We start from the raw sequence: 24,315 nt of genomic DNA on the forward strand, positions 1-24,315 counted from the left end.
GGGAATTCACTGAGAACGCTAAGTGGTGGCCACCAGCTATTTAAAGCTTTTTATGCATCTAATGTGCAGCTGGGCATAAAGCAAGGGTGTGCCTGCAGCTTGCACAGACGTACCCATGACAGCTTTGAAACAGGGCTTTTGGGCACTTCCAGGTACAGCTGCAGCAGCCAAGAAGTCAGCATGGGCCAGAAGCACCCCAAGATAACAGGGAATAGCTGGAGCACTTGAGGAGGGAGCAGTGATGACTGGTGCACCTATCAGCCCTAGCTAAACAGCAAGTGGGACGAAAGCCAAGGAGTTTAAGATTATTTCAGGAGCCGGTCAAGACTGGACAGGAACTGCAATCACGGTCTCATAGACAGACGTACAGAGCTATTACACAAGTTCCAGCCTGGCTACCCACTCCTCAGCAAGAATTCAAACTAGCTAAGAGATGTGTTGGCATAGAAATGACCCCAGTAACATTCCTTGTTGGTCCTTTATACAGGGCAAGCCTTCCTATACCATGCCTTATTTCCTATGGAGGTCTGAAGCCAGAGCTGTAAGTGTTTGCAGGTGCTAGGGGAACCCAGTTCCTCCCACAAATGAGGCTCTTGGCTGCTGACTTGGGTTGTCCTTTTCTCCCTCCTTCCACCCTCCATGTCCAGACAGACCATGCCTAAAAGCAGCTGTGGTCTTATTTCATCAGTGCTGGCTCCCCATGATTTTTGTTTTCAGTGTGTACCATGTTTTAATAGAGAGCAAAGCATCTCAAACACCTTCTTATTTCCTAGCACAACTCTTGCAACATCTGTACAGCACTCTCCTGGCAATGGCTGTGATTGCTTGCATGGAAAAGTCCCATTAAAGAAGCATTTTAGCACTGGGCTTTAGTTTTGTTTTTTTCAAACTCTATTTGATCAGATGAACCAGTGCTGCAAATCTCTGAGGTGCTCTGGCAGGCATTTCCAAGACCCCTGCCTGGCTCTGAGCTGCTATTTGAGGTCCTTTGCACAGCATTTTATCCCCTCTTGATGTTCCTCCCTGGAAACCAGTCTTTAGCACCCAACTGCTCACCGCAGAGATGGTTTTCTAACTGCTTAGCCTAAATTTGGTTTTATGGTCTTAATGCCAGACTTTACTACTCCAAGATAATTAGAGCAAATCCCTTCCTTCACTTATATTATTCCCTTGAAGGTATTTCTAGATAGAATGCTTGTCCTTGCTGAACCATCCCTTTTCCACTCCACATGCTTCTCTCTGCAGTCTTTCCCCATACCTCTGTGGACTGCTTCCATCAATTATGGAGACTATTGCATAGTTGGGTTGTCTTCCCACTCCTCTGATCTCCCTTTAGGAGCAGGATCATCTTGGGACTCCAGACAAACCTTATCCTGCTGAGGAGTGGGCAGGGAGCTTCTGCCACCCTACAGACACACTGTTCCACCTAGGGTTTGGAGGGCACTGGAGGATCCTAGCTGCATGGATACTGGGACTAAAGTTGGTGACAGCAAAGGTGAAGGGACCTGGAAAGGAGGGAAGGCTGGTGAAAGTTCAGCTGGGATACCTAGCGGAGCCTATCTACTTCCAATTTGCTGCAGTGATGCCAGCTAATGAAATTTAGCATATTATTGGCCAAATTCTATTTTCTCTGCTTTGAAACAGTCTTTGTGACTACTGCGGATTGTTTTAAATAGCTCTTGGGTTATGAGATCTTTCTTTTTATTAAAAAAATTAAAATATTTTAAATTTTGATTAAATTAAACCAAATGGACTTTGTTCTCCACTGGAAGCTGTTTATGTAACATCTGCTTTAAATAACTTTGCAACTCAGTCCATTCAACTGTGCAAAATAAAACGGTGACATTGCAATACTTGTTGGGATGTTTTTTTTTTATTTTAAATCAGACCATATCCACCTCCACCTGATTTAATCCTCAGGAACAAGTTTAGCCCTGTGTGCCCAATGCAGCCCCAGTGTGGCTGTTAAGATTGACATCTGCCTGGTTCACACAGGTGGCAAAGACCGGGCAAAGTTATTTAAAACTACTTCTACAAATTACTGCTTTCTTGGATAAAACCCCGTTAGTAAGTAGAGTTTGCAGTGCTGTCAGCATTAAATGCACGGTGTTCTACATCTCATTAGACATTCAAACTCACAGGTATTCCTGGGACAGCCTGATGAGGGCTTAAGTGTTTCCCCATATGGGGAACACATCCCTAAGCATTTCATCCATGATATTTAAAAGCTGTGTGTGTATATTGCAGTATGCAGGAAGGCTGCACAAACAAGTCTCAATTGCCTTGCAGGCAGGCAATGACGGGTTAAACAGTCCACCTCTATTCTGTGCAGGACCTGGAGAGGTTCCCATAGTTGACCCCACTGCTTTGCACACACACCCCCCCCAGTTCAGCTCCCTTCAGCTGCTTGCCTGCGCGTCTGTGTCCTGTTTTCTCATAACCTCCCCTGCCTCCTCCTACTCTTTATATATTCATGAAGCAGTAGGGATGGGGATAAATAAAAGCTGAGCAAGCCGAAGCGACGGCACAGGAAGAGGAACTGTCTGCGCCAGTAGGTTCCTCGCTCTGCACCGCCAGGATAGATCCTGCCTCTTTATCTTTTCTGGGACAGTGCCAGCTTGCAAAAGAGATAACTGTTCCCTGCTCTCTCTCTCGGGCAGCAGCTGGATGCGCTCTGGATGCAAGAAGGAGGAAAGTTAACAGTAAGTGAGTCAGTTTCACCAGGGATAAGATAGCACTTTGTAGGATGTTTCTTCCCTAAGTTCAGAGCCAGGCCTGACACGGGGCTGCATCTATAGCCCTCCCTGTTCCCAGAAGGTAGCTATCCCAGCACATCTTTTTCTCCCAGGATCCAGCAATGGGGCAGAGGCTGAGGAGCTGGAGGCACTGCGGGTGGAGGAAAGGCTGGAAGCAGAAAACACATGCACAAGCGGGGACTTACTATGTTATTCACAGGAGACTATGTCAAAATTTTGAGCCTTTCTCCAGCCTGCTTTGGTCTGGACGGATTGGCATGGAAGGTCACTGAAGCCTGGTGTTGAAGGATTATATTGCAGCTGTACTTTTTCTGGGGAAGGGCAGAGTTCTCAGAGTTCACATGTGCCTGCCTTCTGTGATCTCTTACTACTTCCATAGTCTCCCTTCCATCCTCTTTCTTCTGGGGTTGCAAGGAAGAGACACACCTCTACCACTGCAGAGGAAGCCAGAGGTTTTCTGCCCATAAATTAACCCCTCCAATGTCTGGAATATACTACAGAGGTGCAACAAGGTCTATGAATGCAGGGAATCACGATCCAACTAGTTCAGGTGAAAACACAATATCACCTTCACATGCTATGGCTCTCTACTTCCCTCACTGGGATGCCTGCAGCATGGCTGGCACCTTGTCACCAGCATCACTTATTCTGGGAGAACTCTATCCCAGCTTGTATGCCAGAGTCCTGACCTCACCACTCCCCCATTCTAGGATGAGACCTTTGCCGGGTTGCAGGTCTGTGTGATGTGCTACAACCTTGCCCGCAATCTTGCTGTGTACAGAGAGCATCGTGATGAATGCATGCATGCATCATCCTAAACACGGGGGGGAAACAGGTACCAGATATTCTCCTCATATTGCTTCTGCAGGGTGGGCCAGCAGTTTAACATCCCAACGGGCCATTATTAGAATGTCAACTTCTGACCTATGCTAGTGCTCCAATTTTTCTTTTATCCCCCTATCAGGTGCAGCACCAAGATGAATCCTCCGACTGTGCAAAGCATAAGGTTGGCGTACCTTCTCCTGAATTTGGCTTCCCTCTGCCTTCCCACTCCACTCTGGAAGGACCGGGACTCTCTGATGCAGGAGGAGAAAGCCTATCAGACAGGTGGCAATTTAGTGCTGAGTATACAGGAACAGCAGCTCAGCACAAAACTTGTAAACCTCAAAAAGAAGGAGGTTGCAACAGCCATGGCTACAGGACAGTTTCCTCCAAGTATGCACTTCTTTCGGGCAAAAGGCCTCATTGATCAGAGCACAGTGTTCAGCATCTTAAAACGCATGCCAAAAGGTAGGCTTGACCTAAGCGTTGCTTGTCTTCATCCTCCTCCTCTTGCACTTTTCTTTCCATGCCAGAGCTGGGACAAAGCTTAAGGAGATGTGGCAGACCTCTGGTTGCAGGCAAGCTTACAAGAACAGTAAATCAGTGCTTGCTGGGTTCCAGGAAGAGCCCGGCCTCTGAACTTGGGGATGGGGCAGGGGGAGAGAGGAAGAGGGGGATGGATTGGATGAATGCACATTTCCAGCAATTGTAGCATTTGCTATTACTTACAATATGGATCCTTCAGGCTTTCAAGTGTGGAGAAAGGGCAGAGGAAACAAAGACAACAAGACATCACAAACACTCTTGTACGCACTTGTACAGCATGTTCCAGCCAGGGTCTTTCCTTTTTCCACACATTCCACAGACACGTTACCAACCTTGCCTTAGCCCACTTCTTAGCTGAAAGTGCTGTATCGCCTAATAAGTTTTTGTGTAGGTGGTTCTGTAGCAGTCCTGGAGGTCTACTGGAAAAGTCTGGGGACAACAGAAGAGGTTCTACCTCCAACACCATATTTTTTTTATCCATTGAATGGAAATCAAAGCCTGTGTTGGTGTGGCCTGCAGAATAAGATACAGAAACTACTGTATTCTCTCATTTGATTTTCCTTAATCAGGTTCTGTTCCATGCATTTATAGGAGATTTCCTCTTATAAGGGCAGTCATTTCTCCTAGTCTTTAGTTCGGAAATGTCACTTCTTCCCTGTCATGCAGCAAACCATGTGCTAATGGGCTGCTGTGCCCTATACTAAAAGGGCATAGCATACACAGCACATACAGTTTAAAGCATTTGGAACATTCTGAATGAAACAATGCCGTGAGATTGTCCAATACCTTCACCACATCACCTTGTGTACCCTCTGATGAGCAGGCATTTGAAAGCTCAGTAATCCAGCTTGTGATGGAAATGAGGAGAGGATCTTTTTAGCTAAGTGGGAATCCAAGCCACCTGGGCTGTGTAGCAGGAAGCCTGGTGTCTCTGTCCCTGAGCCACTGACAGTTCAGAGAAGCAGGAGGTTGAGATGATCATAGGAAGAAGACCTTGAACCCTAACTGAATAGTCTCTCTATATATCTCAGTTCAGTAAAGAATAATTTGAATAAGGTGCCTTCTTAAGCTAAAGATACAAGACAGTCACATCAGATATCACCAGTACCCCTGTGACTTTGAACACTGTATCCATATTTCGAGGCTCTCTCTCTTTAGATGTAGATTTCCACGGCCTTGTGCACATAGCTGCCTGGAAACAGGCTGGTGGCCTGCTTTGGAAGATTTGGTAGTCAGCTTCTCCACAGAAGCATTTTTCACTTGCAAGGCTATGATACTGGCACATGGATAAGAGCCATTTTCCTCACTTCTCAGCTTCTCCCTGCCAGGGCCTCTGGTGTCCAATGAGGATCCCTGGCTTGCAGCATCCTAAACTGTTACTGTAAATGACTGGGATGTCAGAGTTGCCATTACCCTCTCATTGCCAAATTAAATAGTAAGGAAGCTAAAAGTAACCCTCTTTTCAATGGGGTATCTTTGATACCAAGGAGGAATCAAAACAACAAGGAAAAAAAACTTCTAAATCCAGGATATGCTGAAATGTGTTCTCAAACTCTGCATGACCTGTAAGCCTTTTAAGGCCAAGATCACATCCTTGTAACCACTTGAGTAGGACCTAGCCTTAGAGGCCTCAGTCTTGATCAGAGCCCCTGGGGAATTCCTGTTGTTTCAAGCACTATTGTAATTGCTATTGCTTTTCACATAGGAAAGAGGGTGGCATTGCCAGTGAGAGGAGGGTCAGATCTAGGCAGCTGTGGCACGCCCGTTCTGCCACACTAACTTTGATGAAAGCAGCAACCACAGTTGCCCAGCATCTCGACAGTCAGACCTTCTGTAGCGAGAGATTATAAACTTCATATTAGTCCACTACAGATGATAGTCTTTAAGTTTGTCTGACATCACATGCATACCAGTCTTGGGTTTTTGTTCCTCATATTGATGTTCTCCCTTTAGTCAAAATGGCTTTGAAGCCTTTTGAGTTATGAGGTCTCTCCTAGGCTAATAAGATACATTTATTTAAGACTAACTTCTAGAGTATCTTCCCTTACAAAGGTGAAGTTTAGCTCAAGCACCAATAGTGAAAGGACTCTAGAAGGAGAAAAAAAAAAAAAAGAGAGATTTTAGCAAAACAAAATCATGGGCTGATGAAGATGAACTTGCAGAGGACACTTCCTATGCCAGGAAGACTGGCAGTTGCCAACAAACTGCACAATACCAGGGCATCCCAAAAGGTCCTCCATGGTGGCCAGCAACAGATGTAGGACATAAGTGAGCGTGCTTTTGATAAGGGATAGAAGTAGAGGGTACTTCTGCACCTACGTGCAGTCATGATCCCATGCAGTCCCCAGTGCGTCATGATCTGGGATTTTGGTGTACACCAGAGTTTCAAAGAGATGAAAGCAGAAACACAGACTAGATGCAAACATTGAGGCTAGGAATCAAACAGCTTAGATACAGAGACTTTCTTCAGGTCTGCTAGTCAGCTAGTACGGCTTATAAACTGCTGCCCACTGTGCGAGTTCCTCTTTAAATCAGTGGGGCTTGAGCCAGCTCACAGCAAAGTCTGTCTGAAAGACCTTTAATAACTCTGAGCATTTTCCATCCCAGTGGAGAAGCAGAGCTCCCTATTGATTTCCTCCCTCCCTCCGCTCCCAGGGAGTTGTCACGCTCTGCCTGCCCTGTGTTTGATGTGGAGGAGGCCACATCCCCCAGCATGGGGGAGACAGAGCAGCCACTCCATCTCTCTGCTATGAGAGGTCACTCACAGCTATGTAGAAGCATTTCCAGATGCCCCTGGATGGGCAAACTCTAACTATTATCACATTAAAACTCCATTCCTTCTTTTCAGCTGCCTTGTCTCATTAGGATATACTTTCCTTCCCCCCAGGTGCTGTCTTACACCTGCATGATTATGCCATCCTGAATGTGGACTGGCTGGTGTACAATGCCACTTATCTCCCCAATTGCTACATCTGCTTCACGCACACGGGCACGGTTCGGTTTCACTTTTCCAAGCCTCACCCTCCTCACCGAGTGCCAGCCCAGTGCTCCCAGTGGGTTTTGCTGGAGACTTACCGGAAACAGCTGCGCAACGTGACCGAGTTTGATAGTGGGTAAGTGAAGAGGAGTTGAAAGCCTGCCAGTGCTTCATGATGGTAGTATATAGCCAACAGGATCATTGTGGTCCAGCTTTCCCATTTGCTTGCTGCTCTGAAAGTGGGGGAATTCTGTTTAGTGATGCATAATTAGAACAAGCAGGTAGCAATATAAGAATTTGAAGGCTGCAGCATTAAGTATATCAGAGTTAGGGATGATAAAAATTGAAGTTCCCTGGGAATCCTTACTCGGGTCCTCTGCACAGACTTGTTGATAATAGTGGTTTCAGTAGATTTACGTGACCTACTCTCACCTCTCAGCACGTGGGCCAAATGTGCTCCCAGCATACGGGACAGGGCTGCACACTGAAAGACTTTGCCTCATCCATTGAGGTACCTGGGAATAAGATAAGGAATTCAAATAGCTGAGAAACAGGCTCTCCCAAACAACAGTTAGGTCATTTGTAAAAATCATAGTCTTGATTCAAGGCAAGAATCTGGGCAAACCACTAATGTTGGTTATTCCACTAGCAAAAAATCCCAAAGCAACCCCCCAAAAAATCCAACCCAGCCTCCTCCAAACACCATCCTTGTTTCCTGAGGGCTACCTCTGAAACCCCACCATATCAAAGCACGAGGCACTAACGCAACAGGACCCTCGAGCATCAGGAACTAGGAACTGCCCTCCTACTCTCAGACAAGCTGTTAGGTCTCAACCTTAGCACTGGCTGAGCCAATGAACCCTACACACGCCACCTGCCTGGTGACACTCCACGCTCAACACCCTTCTGCTAACAAAGTTTCTCCCCTTACAGGCAAGGGCTCCTATAGCTGCCCAGGAGCTCACACCTCAGATGGCTCCCCAAGGCATCACTTGCTCTCTCACAGGAACTCCCTTCCCTCCAGGCAGCTTCTACCTTAACTTCTGGAAGCCTTTTATCAGGACCAGGTGTTAGTTGGCTGCTAGGCAGACACCTACCATTTAATCACTTACAGGTGGGTGGGAATAGCCTGGCTCCCCCTTCAACCAGTGGTGGCAGGAAAAGGGAGCCCTGTCTCTCTATCCAGGGGCCATTGATCCTGGGACAAAGCCCTACTGAAAAGGCCAAGAGGAAAGGCCAGGAGGAAGCATGTAGTTCTGCATGATGTGGGGGTGGGGTGGAAAGAGCACTCTAAATAATGCATGAAGTCAGACACTGAGTGATGAGGACAAAGGACAATATTGAGTAGCGATCCATTCAGAGGGCACTGCCATCCGTGGTGCTCCAGGGAGCTGGGGTCCCACAGCAGAAAATAGTATGAGGTGTCATGTAACTACAGACAATATTGCCGTGCCAACACAGGAGGAGAAAGCTGGATTAAGGTGACGTGGGTGACCCTAATTATGGCATTTCCTAAGTGAAACTTTCATGGATTTTACATAGCACTCTTTAGTGAGGGTGTGTGCTTTTAATACAGACTTATTAACACTTAGGGAGCTGGTATCCCCTCCACATGGAAGCTGTTTGGGCTCTGTGCCCTGCAGATCTGGGAAGGAGGACATATTGGGAAGCTGAGGAGCTGCCGAACCTTTGCCATGGTATTATTTTCCCTCCACAACAACAGCAGGAGGCAAGGCAGAGGAAGCTTACTCTCTGGGACACCTACCACCCTTCTCCTGAGCACTTCCAGAAGGGAAGGAGGAGGCAGTGTCAGACTCGGAGCTTTTGACCTTTTATACCTTGAGGCTCAACTGCCCTAACGTGATGAAAGAAATACGATCCAGTGAAAAGTGACTTATCTACATCTTCCATGCAGAAAACTGGTTCTCCATTAGCTCCCTTCCATTTCTGCTGGGACTAACAATGAGGGAAAGACCATGGCATCAGGTCTCTTCAACCCCATCAGGAGACCCATAAATAATGTGCAAGAGATTGGATCCTGAAACAGCTTCACTTCCTTAAAGCCCAAGCAATTGCACTGAGTTTTTCAGAACTGCCTCAGGAGCAACCCTTTGTATTTGTTTTCTGTTGTATTTCTGTAGCATATGACATCCTTTTCTGGCCGAGGCTAGAGGCCATGGCACCCTGTACACCTACAAGGGTGGAGTTGTGCATTGTTTGGTTCTCTATGGTCCTCTTTGGGAACACAACGGTCTTTTCAGAGGCAGTGTTATCACATCCCTATTCTTTTGTATTACATGTTCCAGAACGTCTGGTAGCCACAAATCAGAACAGGACTTCCAAGTGGCAGGCACTGCACAGGGACACAAGGCAGACTCCGTTGCAAGGGTGTCCCCAAGGGCAGAGGGGAAACCGAGGCAGAGAGCAATGAAGTGATTTTCCTCAGCAGACACATACCAGATCCAAGCACAAGTTTACCCATTTGAGTATGTTGCCCTTCATTTCTTGCCCTTCTGTGCTCATCACCACAAAAATCACAGAGGAGCCATTGCACATAATGTGCAAACATATGAACAACAGCCACATTGAGGCGCTTCCCCTCCTATTTTCATCTAATCCCCGGGTACTAGTCTAGGGGTTAGGAATGTTTTTTGGCTGCCTTGAAATAGGTCTCTAGCCAGGAATAGGCCCCAATCTGTTCTGCTTCTCAGTTTCTGGAAACTCTCCCAGCCTCTCGAACATGTGCATCCCAGGCTACCTCTTTCCTGCACTCCTCTTTGCCCTTGAGCACTGACAAGCTGAGAGAAAGCAGATGTCAGAGGAAGGAACGGATGGATAGTTGGGTGGTTTCAAGAAAGTATCAAGGGAATATGGCAGCAGAGAAGGGCTCTCATGCAAGACAGGGTGGATCAGCAAATGTGAAGGGAACAATGGAAATGTTTCCAAGAGGCTGCACCTCTGTAAAAGGTAAAAGCCTTACTGCATGCCTGACCAGAAAGGGGTGAGGGAGAGAGATGGTTGCATTACATCTTTGCTGTTCGCATTTTTAGGCCCATATGCAGCATATAATACATATGTGTGTGTGTTTTGGAAGGAAGTCTCTTTGTCTGTTTTCCTCAAAAGAAGGTTTAATCATACCTATTCAAAACACACATCTTATAGGCCAAGAGCCTGGAGTGTTCTCTTACTGGTGAGCTTCCAAAAGGATGCTATAATGAGAGTCAGGAGACTGCGGACCAGGAGAGAGAGAAAGGAAGGGAATTTTGCTTTGAGACTTCCAAGAAAAAAAAAATGCTCATTTATTTACTTCACAATCAATTACGATATAGGAAAATGCCATTTTTTTCTCAAGATACAACAGAATGGCCACCATTTCTAGAGAAAGAGCATGCTCCTAGGTATTTAAGGAAACAGCACTGACATTCCAGATATTTGTGAAATACCACTGCACACCCCCACTGTCAGCAGCTCAAGGATTAAGGCCGTGGCCAGCAGTGCAGCTCCAGCGGCCCAGTGGAGCTCTCTATCACCAAGATGAAGTCATCTGTGAGGGAGTTGACACCATGCTGAGGCTGTGAGGACAACTCCCCTGGGCACTTATGGCTGCCTGGACCACCATCACCTTCCCCTCTGTGTCCCCTGACTGCCTTATCTAACAGGAAAATAGGGCAGTGTGTGCATTACAAGGGAAAAAAAAAGCATAAAAACCCACTACAGAAACAAAGCACTCCACTCCTGCTACAAGTTTCCCCTTGGGGAGAAGAAGAGGGGACAAGAGAGGGAGAGAAAGCAAATGAACCACATGTGACAGATGTTAGTCACACTATTTAATGCACCACTGGAAGACATTCAGATACTACGGTGAGGAGAGGGGTATAATTATCCATTGAGAACAGAAAAAAAAGAAGCAGGAAAAATAATCCCTTTAAAAACAAGACAGCAAAACTGTTTGCTTCTGCATTATACGGCACAAGAAAGCAAAAGAGTTAGGGAAAAAAAACCAACAGGAAAAGAGAAAGCAAAACCACAGTTGAAAATAAATAATCCTTAGCTGGTCATTTTAGCTGTGCCCCTTTGGGCATATGCATTGCAATAGCATTGTTCAGTGCATATATGACATGACATGGAAGGCTATTTGTAGTCTGCACCTGATCACTGTCGAGGGCCCGTTCCAGAAAAGAAGCAAAAACGTTCTTATGAAGCTTTGCTTATCTGCATGAGCTACTGATGGCAAAAACCCCTGAACCCTTAGGAGATTATCCAGTTATCAAGAATGGATCACTATTATGCAATAAATCTTCAACAGTTATAAGGATCAATAATCAGTCTCAAAGGGAGGGGGATTATAAAAAAAGCACAGTTTGATTTATGTGCTTTTAGGAGCAGGGCAGTATGGGGATTTATTGCTGTTTCTAGCCCAAGAGCACAGGCTAAGTAAACAACCACAAGTTTGTACAGCTAGATTTAAAGGCAGGGAGGGGAGCCCTGTGTGCGCTCGTTGCTGGAGGAGCCGTGTTCTCACAGGACAAGGGGAGAAAGCGGTGGGAGCCCAACTAACCACCCACCCTTATTGGAAACGAAGCTGCACAGGGTGGCGAGAACGGGCTTGCACAGTCTTTTGATCCACAGGGAGGTTTTTCCCTTGGTGTTTGCAGGGATGGTGGGAACAGCCCTACTCGGCTCTCAGCTTGGAGCAGGTGCTCTCTGCTGGCATGCAGGGCTGTAGGGAGCTGCCCTTCAGCCAGGAGGGAGGCAAAAAAAAGTCTGTTTTCCTCAGCTCTTCCCATTTGAAACCTCCTCTCGTCTCCCTGCCGAGCTGCAGCACACCCTTTCCACTGGTGGCTGGCCTCCACCACAGCTCCAGCAGCTGGATCAGTGCCTTCAAGATGCCTGTGGCTATTCCTTGCTGGTTCCTAGGGTGATGCTGTGGTGTCTCCCACTGCTGCACGCTTCGCACTGCCCACCCAAATCGCTGCCCATCCTGCCATGGTCCAGCTGGGTTCCTTTTGGTTGCATGGATTACTGAACAGTAGCTAAGGTTGCCCAGTGTCCTGTGACAATGGCACCAAAGCCCCTATTGTCATGCATGCGAGGGCAGAGACAAGTTGCTGTGGAAACCTTAACTCTGAATTTTCCTGACTGTTGAGCATTTAAAATATCATCCTTAATGTGGTATAAGCATCTCTTTATATACTGTTTTGCTTCTAAAATTGTTCCCAACAAAGTAATTAAGAAAGTGAAGAAGAAATGAAACTGCAGCTGCTGGAAGAGGGTCCTTAGAGAGTGAAATAGAAGGCAAATACTGGGGGAACAGGCTCCATTTTATGGGCAGGGGGATGTCCTTGCCCAGGATGTCTTAGTTTATGAGTTTGGACCAGATCACATTTTACATCTGTAGAAGAGAGGTTTTTAATTCCATCCACAGAAGCCTCTTGGAAGAAGATAATAAGAGCACAAATCAAACCCACATCATCCATATAACAGAGCAAAGCACTGCACAAGGATGGGGGCCAAGACATCAAACATGAAACAGTATTAAAGATCAGTAGCTGTTATTGAGGGGAAACAATATACTAGGATGAAAGATGAAGCATGGTTGAAGGTATTTCTATCTGAACCTGCTTAGCCCCTGACACTAGATAAACATCAGGCGTGGCCAGGCTGGCAACCCAACATGCCTGCAAGCAACCACCTCTGTAGTTTGCTGAAATGGCTTCAGTTTGTCCCTCCAGGAATGAAGTTAATCACCCCCATATTGCCATTTAGACTTTGCCCATCAGCCTGAGAAATTCATTACAAACTCTTTGTCAGGTGGCCACCAGCTGAGGGAGGAGAGCTTGCCAGAAGCAAGGCTTCGGGTGGGATGAAGGCTATGAGCTTGTCAGAGGACAGTGTTTTGACACAGATGTGCATCCTGTCCTAAATGCAAGCTGTGACCCTCAACTAGATAATTTTACAATTACTGGCTCCCTTAAACTCCACTTGATAAAACTACCCGCCCGCCCTCTGTATTTCTGAAAGAGGCTCATATGCCAGCTGAATTTATGGAGGAAATAAATATGTTTCTGTGCCACTAAGGAAAAGCCAGGACTTGCAATTCCTATCAGTTGTTTCCCAGCAGACAAATCTGGAGAAGTTATCGGCAAGGGAGGAAGGATATCAGGTTTGTTCCACTGGGGAGCCAAAGGATTTCTGATTCATGGTAATTTTCCCCTTGCTTATATTACGTGACATATTTTGACAACACAAAGGTACCAGAGCAAGTTACAGGCTTAGTAAGCAAGTTGATGGTGGCTCAGTACATGGCATCTCCCAGAGATTGTCTGCCTTTAGGTGGTGAACAGAGGATCAGGTATTGTAACTTTTTATGTGTATTGAAGATGTTTGGGAGAATGTATTGCCTGCAGGAGTAACATACTAGCCTACTTTCAGATTAAGGATACTCCTGGGTAGCAGAGTGTAATTCTTATGATACAGAAACATAATACTTGCTTTCATAACTGTATTACTCCAGGAGATTTTTACCTTCAAAAAAGGAAGGGGCAGGTTTTGAACACCTAATCTTACCCTGTTTGCAGCTGAATTGTATTGTATGACTTTTTACACGTCAGCTGTTAGCTGTACTAGCCATTAGAGGAGTAAAAATAGGTGGAGAAAAATGAACTGAATGCTTCCTAGTTGTACCAGTCATCATTAGGCCAATATGTATCGCAGTGCCAACAGACTCTGAGTTACATCTTGGGCCCCTATTGTGGCAGGAACAGCCTTGCACATTTTCTTGGTCCTGCCCAAAGAACACGTCTCCTTCAGCTGCTACCCTGCTGCAGCCCAGAGCGTGCAGGTGAGAGAATGTCACTTCCACAAAGCTGGTCTCTGACAATAAAATTCACACCTATCTTGGAGGAATCCTGTTTCCTCCTGTACTGAACACCTAGCTGATAGCTGACAGCTTTTTGCCATTGACTTGTTTGTTCTTCTCATTCTTCCTCTTCCCTTTACTGTTTTCTACAGCTTGCTGAGAAACTTGACCCTGGTGACGGATGCTCCTGAGCTGGCCTACCCTTCTCAGACTTTCATTTGGAAAAGATTTGAAGAAGTCTTTCTCATTGCCTCTGGACTTATCTGCTATGCACCTGTGTTCAAGGCCTATTTCTACCAAGGGCTGCTGGAGCTCTATGAAGATAATGTACAGTATGTTGAGATAAGAGCTATCCTGCCTGCGGTACGTTTTTTTTTGGCTTCTCTAGTATTCTTTTAAATCCTTATTTCTGTGTAAGTTTTCTCAAGCCCTATCTTGAATTTAGGCTTTGGATGTTTGCATACCTGCTGTTCTAAGGGTGCTAGATAACCTTGATCATATTCAAAGGTCTTTGTTGAAGATTTGCATAGGCAAGGGCTTGAAAGGGAGAGATACTTTGTTCTTAATGGTTCAGGAAGATACCTACTGTGGAAACAGCACAAGACTGTGTTGTACAGTCTGACTGGCAGCTGGGTCAAAACCTTGCTGGTTGGGAAGATGCATTTCTGTTGGTCTGCACCAGAATCACCTGTTCTGTGGTAGCTCTTCTGGAAAAAAATCCCACCTTGAACAGAGACTTATTCTGGACGAGTTCTGTTATGTTAAATCTACAGCTTATTTCAAAATGTCTTCTCTGAACAGGCCAGTAAACTGACTGGCAAAGCCCAGTGTTACACAGTTTGTAGGCAACCTAACGTTTTGGCTATGTGAAGTAAGAACTGCTCTTTTCATTGCCACTAGCACTAAAATCTGCTGGTAATAGTTTAGACCTTTCTAAGGCACATATTCTGCAGTGGGTGACATAGTCCTACAATCCCAGGGTGCCCCAATGCCTTCCCAAGCACCAGCAGACCCTACCACTGTTCTTTGGCCATAACAGTTCCCACTTTCCCGATGACAATTTTGACACTGCAAGTATAACTTTTCCATCCAGTTCTCCAGACCAGCTCTGAGGGGCAGCGTGGGGGTGGGAACTCTGTCAGAAAGGTAGATTCTTTGCCAAAACAAAGGAACTGGGGCTGCCACTACTCACTACACTGTCCACCTCCAAAGTCTTAAGAATCCATTGCAACAGGAATTAAGCTGCTGTGCAAAGTCCGTCTGGTGGCACCTAAAGGACTGGGTGGTGGGCCATCCACAGGAACACAGGCACCAACCTGCTGCTGGCACTGCAGCGTCAGGCGGATGGAGCAGCCCCACCGATGCCCTGCCAGCGGCCCAACTCCCAAACGTGCCTGCCAAGAAATTCCTTAAATCATTGCCCTTGCATGCAATGGCTGTCAGTCTCCAGCCAGCTGCAGACGAATGCCTGCACCCCAGCAACCACCGCTGCTGCTGGGCAGGCATCCATAGCCACCCTGTGAGCGAACAGGCAGGTTCTGTGACAAATTTGAAGTCTGATCTGGCTTTGTGCCTGCCTCAACTCTAACAGCTGGGGAGCAGGGCTGCCTAACCCTGCCCTGTTGTGGCTCGGGTTGGCCCCATGGTGAAATAGGGCACAGTGTCAAGGCTGCAGGCTGGCACTCTTTTGTCCCTAAGACAAGAAGGGTGTATTGAAAAGAAAAAAAAAAACAACAAAGGAGAGGCAGAAGACTACAAAGCTTATATGTATCTTACTTTTCTGGTGTTGGTCATGAGCCAGTTGGTCTGAACTCAGTCACCATCTGTCTTTGGGGTACCTGGAAAGAGAAAACAACAGCAATGTCAAACTCCTGTGCCGTGAGACAGTGCAAGCGCTGGCATCTCCTCAGGTCACACAGGTTTCCTGGCCAAGAGCATCCGCGATGATACAAGTGCGTGGGCCTGACTAGAAAATACCCTCCGTTTACCGGCAGCCCTCAGACATGCTTGTAATGTCTTTTGAAGAGAGGCTTGGCAGGGAAGAGTAGCTTCCCATCCAGCCCCTAATGCTGGCTCCAGGCGTGGGAGCCTCCAAAGCCCTTGGGCTTGCTTGCACCCAGCAGCTTGGTGTGCTGCAAGGAGCAGGAAGGTTGCCTGCAGCCCAGGTAGCACTGCAAGGGCTGCGAGGAGCTAGAGGTGTACTGGGCTGCTGGCCCCAACAGGCAAGACAGTCAGGGAAGTGCCAGCCAAGCTGGAGCAGGGACAAGAGGAAAGGGAAATGCAATGCTTTGCCATGGAAGTCGAGGTGAGCAGGGTGTGATAGAAATAGTGAGATGCTTGTGTGGCTGGAGATCCTCTACCAGGCTTGGGACAACATCAGTGATGCTCTGCAAAAGCTCTCGTTGCAGCAAAGCCCACCAGAAGCAGCCCCTGAAGTTAAGTAAATGAAAGCCAGGATTTAGTGTGAAACAGCAAACATTGTGGAAAAGCCTCCCAAACCCAGCTGTGTTTGCACATTCAGCTGTGTAAAGTCTCACATTCCCGTGGTCTGCAGTAGGGGAAAATTCCCTCTGAGTGTCTGCAGCCGTCCTGCAGCTTCTGGTGCCCACACAGGGGACACCATAGCATGAAGGGGTGCAGTGGATTGACAAGGGGCATTGCTGCAAGGGGCAGCACCACTGGGGAAGTAAGAAGGTGGAATGGACCAGCTGAATTGTGGAAAGGGTGAAAGAGAAAAGAAAGGTGAGAAGGGTAAGAAGAGAACAGATGGAAAGATTTCAGCCACCATAAGCCACTCCAGGCAGGGCCTTTATGCATTAGTATCAATCGGGGCATGCAGGGTCTACATCTCTGCTGAAATCAGAGTAAAAGCTCCATGTATAGCCCCGGTAGTGAGGAACTCACAAAGTTGATGAGACAGAATGTGCCAAAAGGGTTATTTTTCCCAGTTTGGAGCCAGAGAGTTAGGAAAGCGTGGCAAGACTAAACAACTGACTCAAGGTCAAGAATCAAACCTCTGGCAGAGGGGAGCAGAAGCCCAACCCAGCTGGTAGCTTATAGAGCTCAGCCCTTGTGTGCCTTGGGGCTGCCTTGGCTGACAGACTGCAACTGCAAGGCACAGAGTGTGTGTGAGCTGCCAGACGGCTGGACAAAACGCTCTAGCGTTTGATACAGACATGAGTAAGAGGTCATGGTCTCCTCTGAGTACTCAAGAGCGCTTGTTTGCCATGTCTGAACATGGAGAAACTTGTTTCTTGTATCACATAGAAGGGAGGAAAACAACTCCTTGGTTCTTGCCAGCTGGTAAAGTCTTCAAGAAGAAAATGTTCTGCACAAATGTAACTGCTTTTTTTTCTGCCCTGTTTCCAGGACCGCAGCACATTGCTTCTCTTAAGATCTTCCTTGGTTAATTTCTCCCATTCTCCAACAAAACACCTCTTCCAACTTCTGCTTGCCATGTGCTTTTTGTCTTGCAGGTGTATGAACTCGATGGCACCCAGCACAATAAATCATGGTCCGTGGCAGCCTACCGGGATGTGACCAGGCAGTTTGTGAAGGAGCACCCTGACTTTCTTGGAGCCAAGATTATATTTACAGCACACAGGTAGAGGCTGAGTGGGGCTAAGAGAACCTGCGCGTGTCTGGCTGTGCTATGGCAGAGGCAGTGGTGGGGAGAGAGGGGTCCATGCCAGGGGAAGCAATGCTGAGGGCTGGGATGAGGTGCCGCATTTGGTTAGCAATGCCTTGTATGTTGTCGTTGTCAGACCCCGGGTATTGACTCCTGAAGCATTCCCTGGCACATGTAACAGGCCGAGGATGAAAAGTCATCTATAGAAGTCTGTGTACTTGCAAAGTGACCAGGATTACCTCATGGTGTGTGCCAGAAAGACAAGCGTCTATGAGCCCTTGAGTGTGAGAAAGAGCAAGGGGAGGGCTGCTGGCATGCATGTATGCCCAAGCTGTGCCTGCTCTCTTCCCAAGCCTGGATATACTCCTCCTCTCTACAGAAGCTGAAGCAGTGACAGCAGTGCCCGAGTATGGGCACTTGGTATTGCCAAGGTCCTCACGGGACCCTGCAAATGCTGTTCTCCCAGCAGCCTTTGTACGGTATGTTCGTGCTGCTGTTCATAAGCGGGCACAAGGCTGTTCTCCAAGTCAGCCAGATGCCATGAAGTCATGTAGGGTGATCTTAAGCAAATATAGCAGATCTCTCAGCAGCACTTACTCCAGCACGGCACAATGCCGTTTCCAGTTTGGAGCTGGCTTGCCTCTGGCCAGCTTGGGTACGGACAGAGTCGGTCTGCAAATTGCACTGTGATGTTTAAGTCTGATAGGGCTGGAAGAAATCTGAATTTAAATCTCTCTTGAAATGCAACTACAGTCCCATCTCACAGCATAACTGTTGAGAGGTAAGAAAAATAATTAAACATTTTCCCTCCATGTTGTTGTGTTCCCTGCTTGGTAGATGGGAAAGCCGGTGAGTCTTAAGACAAGCATGCCTCAACTCAAGTGACAGCAGGGTCTAGCCAGGCATTTCCTGATCATTCAGAGGTTTCCTTTCATAATATCAATTTTCTACTGCTGCTACACTGGAGGCCTGAGGCTGGTTGTCAGACTCAGGAGCAACTTGCATTTTGGAACTACCCTGGGGGCCTCCTTTCACAACTCAAACCCAAAGAAGGCAGGCCCATGGGAGTGAGCCTCTGCACTGCTTTCTCTCTCTTGCCCTTTAGGATGCTGAATGTTTCCCAGATTAAAGAAGCCGTCGTCACTGCTATGGCACTCAGAGCCCACTTCCCAGACACCCTTGCAGGCTTCGACCTGGTAACCGTATTTCTTCCATGGCTTCGTGTTAACCCCTAGAGGTGTGATATAACTACATGTGAAATATGGCATATGTTTTTATACCAGAGACAGATCCTCTGCTGCTGTACTGGAATCAGTGTAAATCAATCACAAATCCTCCAGCTAAGGATTTTCTTGAGGTTAAGTGACAAAATCCTCTGAAAAAATCAGTTTTCTACCCCCAGCACTGCAATTTCAGTACGGTTGGCACCTCAGTGTTACATAGCTGTAAGTCCCACCATCTCCCAGGCAATGTTCAAAAATACCTTTCCTCTTTCTCCCAGGTTGGTGATGAGGATGAAGGTCATTCTTTATGGGAGCTGAAGGATGCCCTGACTATCCCGTATTCCCTGGGGGTCAAATTGCCATACTTTTTCCATGCTGGGGAGACTGGTAAGCACGAGGACTCAAAGCCTGTTATTGCTTGCAGAGGCAAAAGGTGAAGTCTTGCAAGGCACAGCAGAAGGAAGCCTGGCTGTATGAAGATAATGTGTGTGTGTGTGTGTGTGTGTATGCATGTGTATAGAATCGGTTCTCCCCATATCAGCTTGTTGCTGTAGCAAACCTACATGGCACCTCCCCTACCTGCTCGCTGCTCTTAACTTTAGGCATTATGTTGCCCAGCATCTTTGCCCTGTGTATAACATGAAGTCATGCTGCAAGAGTTATTGCTGGTAGCCATTTCCTCCTCAGAGCAGCACTCAACTCCCATTCACAGTGACAGCAGAATTCCTCTACCATTATTTTACATTTTAAGGTGAAGAAATGCCTGAGCCAGTCTCAAATCTTGGCTAAATACACTCATCGAAGTGACTGGTCATTACTTTTCATTCCTGCAGCAATGTATTAACAATAGCTTATTCGGTCCGTATGGGTGATATTTATCCTAACCATGCATGACAGTTTTCTCTAACGTGTGTGTTTTGCTTATTGTGTGTTGACATCTATATACAAGACATTTACATCTGAACTAGTTACCCTAGGTTCCCTTTATAGCTATGGACACTAACAAGCGCTTCTAAGGCGCAACACATCTCATCCTAATGCACAGGATGAGATGTATATAATATTATTTCCCCAGAAATTATTCATTCTCTCCATTGACTGTGAATGGAGACCACCATAATTAATTTAGCTGTAAGAGCAATACTGTGCACATCTAAAGCCAGGTGAGATGAATGGGTTTCTCTATGCTGGGCGATGCCCTGAGCAGATTTGGATTCCTTTTTTCACTTAAAATTCAAAGTGGGAACTCAGAGCATGAGCAACACTCTCACCTTGCAACTGAGATATTTATTAACACAGCCATTTAGCAGTTTGAGAAGATATATTTCCTCACAGCACTGAAGTGATTCTTACCTGTCTCTGTTCAGACTGGCAGGGCACCTCTGTAGACAATAATGTGTTGGATGCATTGCTACTGAATACCAGCCGGATTGGCCACGGACTTGCCCTCATTAAACACCCAGTAGCCAAAAGTTTGTCACTGAAGAGGGATATTCCTGTAGAAGTCTGTCCCATCTCCAACCAGGTATGTTGGTAAAAGCTTAGGTCTTGAGGTTGGGACGCTGGAATGAGATTTTCCTTCAGAGCTAGGAGCAGCAGGGAACTGGGGTCAGCTGGATGTTTTGTTGCACCCAGGCTGGTTCAGCTTCTTTTGTGTTGCATTACACTGCAGTCTGATACACACTGTTTTATAAGGCTTGTAATTCCAGTTGGCTCAAAATCATTTAAATTCCTATTCAGAGGAACCTGTGAATGCAGTCCTCCCTAGAGGAGATAAGGCCAAGAACCAGGGAGATGCCTGGAGAAACATAATGGAAAATACTTCAAAGCCAGGAGGACAAGAGCCTGAGAAGCTGAGATAGCAACTGGGACTCCTTTTGATTTTGTAGAATTCACAACCAGGAGGAACTCTTCCGCAGCACATTAGTGTGGTGTGCATCGTCCCTTGGGCACAGCAGGAAGGATGGTCTGGCTTAGGGATGTACGGGTGTGAGACTTGAGGGAAGAGAACCCTGATAGCAGCTCCAGATGTCCTGGCATATATCTAACCAAAAGGCCGATCCTGAAACACTCACAGTCAATTGTTATAAATAAGCAGAAATTATTAATCCAACTAGTCTGCTTTAGGTGATTGATTTAAGAAACCAATCTCCTTGTATACTGGACATGAGTATGTTCCTCAGCAGCAGTTCAGAGCAGAATGCTGAATGTATTCTGAACAGCTTCTGGAGGCTCATCGTCCCTGATGGCTACCCGCTGACACAGGCAGCTACAGCAGGTACGCAGTGCGATGGGTGCTGTCATGCACACATAGCTACAGCAATAACCTGATGTGGTGTTGTCTCCCACCTTTCCTCATCGAGGTCTTGCTGTTGGTAACTGACTTAAGGAGCCACCCTGCAGCCAACCTCATGGCTGAAGGACACCCCATTGTGATCAGCCCTGACGATCCTCCTATCTTTGGAGCAAAGGGCGTCTCCTATGACTTCTATGAGGTGTTCATGGCCATCGGAGGGATGAATGCAGACCTGAGGACCTTAAAACAACTTGCACTCAACTCCATAAAGTAAGTTCCTTACCTTTCTCATATGGCCATAATAATGCTAAGGGGAGTATCAGCTTGCTCTCTGGAAACCTGCCTTATTTGGGTTTTGGCCCCAAAATCTTCTCTGCCACATGAACTGGCCTCTGCTAATCCAAAAGTCCCCTCTGTGTGTCTCCTCCTTGAGCCTCCAGAGGCTCCCCTGCTCAAGCCCTAAAGTGCTTTTCTCTAACTCAGTGTCTCAGTTTATACCTCCTTTTCCATCCTTTGTGAAATTGCTTCCAGCACCTGGTTCTGGGCATGGGAAATATGTTATGTCTTTGTATCGCTTGCTTATTTCCACCCAAATTTGACTTCCCGCAGCATTTGCCATGGCCCACTATGGAATCACAGGGAAGCAATCTACCAGCATGCAGTCCGGGTGTGTTTAACCACTTTGTCTGTTTATCTGGATGGCTCTGAGTGTTCCAAAATAGTGGGGGTATGGTGCCCAGGGTCCTACTGCACATTCCTAGAGTCTATCTGTTTGCCAAATCCTGTGCCAATCCTCGTAGCAACTCCAAGTCCCTGCATGGCCAGAGGGATGAAAAATACTGCCCAGAGAGTCACCAGTTTATGCAGACTGAACTATTTGTCCTTGTGGAACAGGTCTCTGTGACTGTTGATATGACCGTGATGCTTCTTGTTCCAGCATAAGCCCAGCCAGGAGGAGCTCAAGGCTCTTTACACTATGTTATTCTATGTGGTGTAGGCATGTCCTGCAAGGGTTAATCTGTTGCTGCATCCTGCCTTTTCATTTTGATCATTGATCTTGAAAGAGCTGCCCTGCTTCTCAGCTTTCTGATACTGACTTTTCTCCTCTTCACAGATACAGTGCCATGCTACCAGATGAGAAAGCCAGGGCCAAAGAGGTCTGGCAGAAAAAATGGGACCGGTTTGTGGCTGAACTCTCTGACAGCTTTTTGAGTGAGCTTTAGAGGGAAGGAGACTCATCTCAGAAGGCATTTGGCCAGCTGAAGCAAGCCACGCATGTTGCTAAAAGGGAGACTGCTTCTTCCATGTGATCTGAGCAGATGAACAAACCTAAAAGTCTTACTTGGCAATGGGTGATTCTGGTAAGCTAGGCTTAATGCTAAGAATGAGCTGTCCTATCCTGTGAAAGTCATAGACTGGAGGTAAAATGGAGCAGTGAGCCTTTGTAGTAACAGCGGAAGTACAACCCACTCAAAATAGTCAAAACAATTAAAAATTGCCATTGACCAAATCCTGATATCCTTATTCAGGAAAAACATGCTTTCTAATTAGAGTTACCAAGAGACTGCCAGCATGAGGATCTCTGAATTTCACCTTATCATTACAAAATGCAGACCTTGTCCGGAAACAGCTAAGACAAACATCCAACCATTTGGGCCACTGACCTTCAGGAGACCAAGGACTGAAAATGACTCTTGTTATGTTTAACCCTGGGCCTGCTGCCAAAATAGCACTGCTAGGTCGAAGAACCAGTCATAGGTCTGACGCCTGCTATTTCAGGACTTACCATGGGTGGAAACGAGCTGATGGAACTTGCTCCCAGAACATTTAAGCCTGGTTGCACAGCAATCATAAAGCCAAAAAGAGGTGTCTTAGTTGCTGACAGGCTTGGGTTTTTTACTGCAAATTCTTTTCCTATTCTCTGGTCACAAGGAAGCTAAAACACTTTTCAGCTGAGAAAAAAAAAAAACCTGGCTTCCTATTTCCAGCTTAATTAAAACTGTCACCCTGCACTGGGCCATGTTAACACAGACCTCTGTGTTTGCAGTAAGTATCTTTTGATTTCAAGGGTTCCACCACCATCCTTTGTTGCCTAACTCAAAGCGTAAATGTGGCCTTATTCAGAGCCTCTCCAACAGATTTTCACCTTGGTGAACTACTTTCACACCATGCATATCCAATGTGTTCACTTGGACCTTTGTAGTTTCCAGTTCTTTGTCAAAAAAGGTATTGCAGGAACTGCACAATAAATAGTGTCTGGACAAGTAGATCCCCTTGCTTAACCACATCAAAGTTATCAGGAGAAGAACTAGTTGCAGGGAGATTAAAAAAGGTAATGTTAATCAGGATACTAAATAAACTCAGCAAAATCCTTTGGTACCCATACCCCAAGCACACAGCCAGGACCAACCAGTGCGTCTCTCTGACTTCAGCGCAATCGTGCCGGTTTGCCTCAGCCAAGGGAGAATATACAAAGGTTTCTGCTGAAAGACACTTCCCTCCTCAGAGCTTCAGACATGTGAGGGCTGTCATTTCCCGATCTGATCAGCTTGGTCAAATCATCTGTCTTCATGTTTTCTGCTAACAGTCCCAAGCTGCCTGGCCATAGTGTTTATTTCCACCAACCTTGGTTAAAACACCTTGGCAGGAGGTAAATACCCTTATTGCAGAAGCAGACCAAGCCTCACAGCCCATATATTTAATGTTAAATTGCCCACATTTCAGAGGCTGCAAGTTCATCTCTAGTTATCCTGGACCACGAAAAAAAAAAAGCAAACCATACAACAACAACAACAACAAAAAAACCAACAAAAACCAAACACAAATAAACTCACAACAAATCAAAGGTGTCTACATTGCAGAAACCAGCAATGCAAACCACCTAAAGCAAAATGTGAGAACCCAGTCACACATCTTACTAACTGAGGGGGATGAGTGGCTCACATCCTAGTCCATTTCAGCCATAGCTGCCTCCACTCCAGCTCTCTGTGCCCACACACACAACGCGTTCATCTGAAGCACCAGCAGCTGCTCTTTGCTTTTCCTGGGCCTTGATAGAATCATAGAATCACTAGGGTGGAAGGGACCCACTGTATCATTGAGTCCAACCATTCCTGACACTCCCTAAACCATGCACCTCAGCGCTCCATCCACCTGCCCCTTAAACACCTCCAGGGAAGGCGACTCGACCACCTCCCTGGGCAGCCTG

The 24,315-nt window shown here is 46.6% G+C and overlaps 1 protein-coding gene across 6 annotated transcripts; it reads left to right on the forward strand.

Annotated features, from left to right (window-relative positions):
* The first annotated feature begins 2,515 nt into the window (after window positions 1-2,515).
* ADA2 (adenosine deaminase 2) lies at window positions 2,516-23,690 on the forward strand. Of its 6 annotated transcripts, none has more exons than XM_054055997.1 (10): window positions 2,516-2,706; window positions 3,721-4,046; window positions 7,012-7,237; window positions 14,113-14,323; window positions 17,437-17,564; window positions 18,694-18,784; window positions 19,090-19,198; window positions 20,179-20,336; window positions 21,175-21,377; window positions 22,222-23,690. In XM_054055997.1, the coding sequence occupies exons 2-10, from the start codon at window positions 3,734-3,736 to the stop codon at window positions 22,328-22,330; spliced, it is 1,548 nt and encodes a 515-aa protein (XP_053911972.1). In that variant the 5' UTR covers window positions 2,516-2,706; window positions 3,721-3,733; the 3' UTR covers window positions 22,331-23,690. The 6 variants fall into 6 exon arrangements, 5 of the variants coding, with proteins under 5 accessions (XP_053911972.1, XP_009555381.2, XP_053911967.1 ...); XR_008448139.1 differs by lacking the exon at window positions 22,222-23,690 and adding an exon at window positions 20,998-21,089 and having other exon boundaries at window positions 2,547-2,702; window positions 21,175-21,312; XM_009557086.2 differs by having other exon boundaries at window positions 2,547-2,702; window positions 22,222-23,688.
* Window positions 23,691-24,315: the final 625 nt, after the last annotated feature.

Source organism: Cuculus canorus, chromosome 1 (genome assembly GCF_017976375.1).
Source record: "Cuculus canorus isolate bCucCan1 chromosome 1, bCucCan1.pri, whole genome shotgun sequence".
In the NCBI taxonomy this organism is placed as follows: domain Eukaryota; kingdom Metazoa; phylum Chordata; class Aves; order Cuculiformes; family Cuculidae; genus Cuculus; species Cuculus canorus.

What these genes read in the sequence shown, in the direction of transcription:
- ADA2 (XM_054055997.1), top strand. Translation starts at nt 3,734, where the DNA reads ATGAATCCTCCGACTGTGCAAAGCATAAGGTTGGCGTACCTTCTCCTG. An exon ending in GTGACCGAGTTTGATAGTGG is followed by an intron (nt 7,238 to 14,112) that starts GTAAGTGAAGAG and finishes TGTTTTCTACAG; the next exon opens with CTTGCTGAGAAACTTGACCC. An exon ending in TCTGTCCCATCTCCAACCAG is followed by an intron (nt 20,337 to 21,174) that starts GTATGTTGGTAA and finishes TTCCTCATCGAG; the next exon opens with GTCTTGCTGTTGGTAACTGA.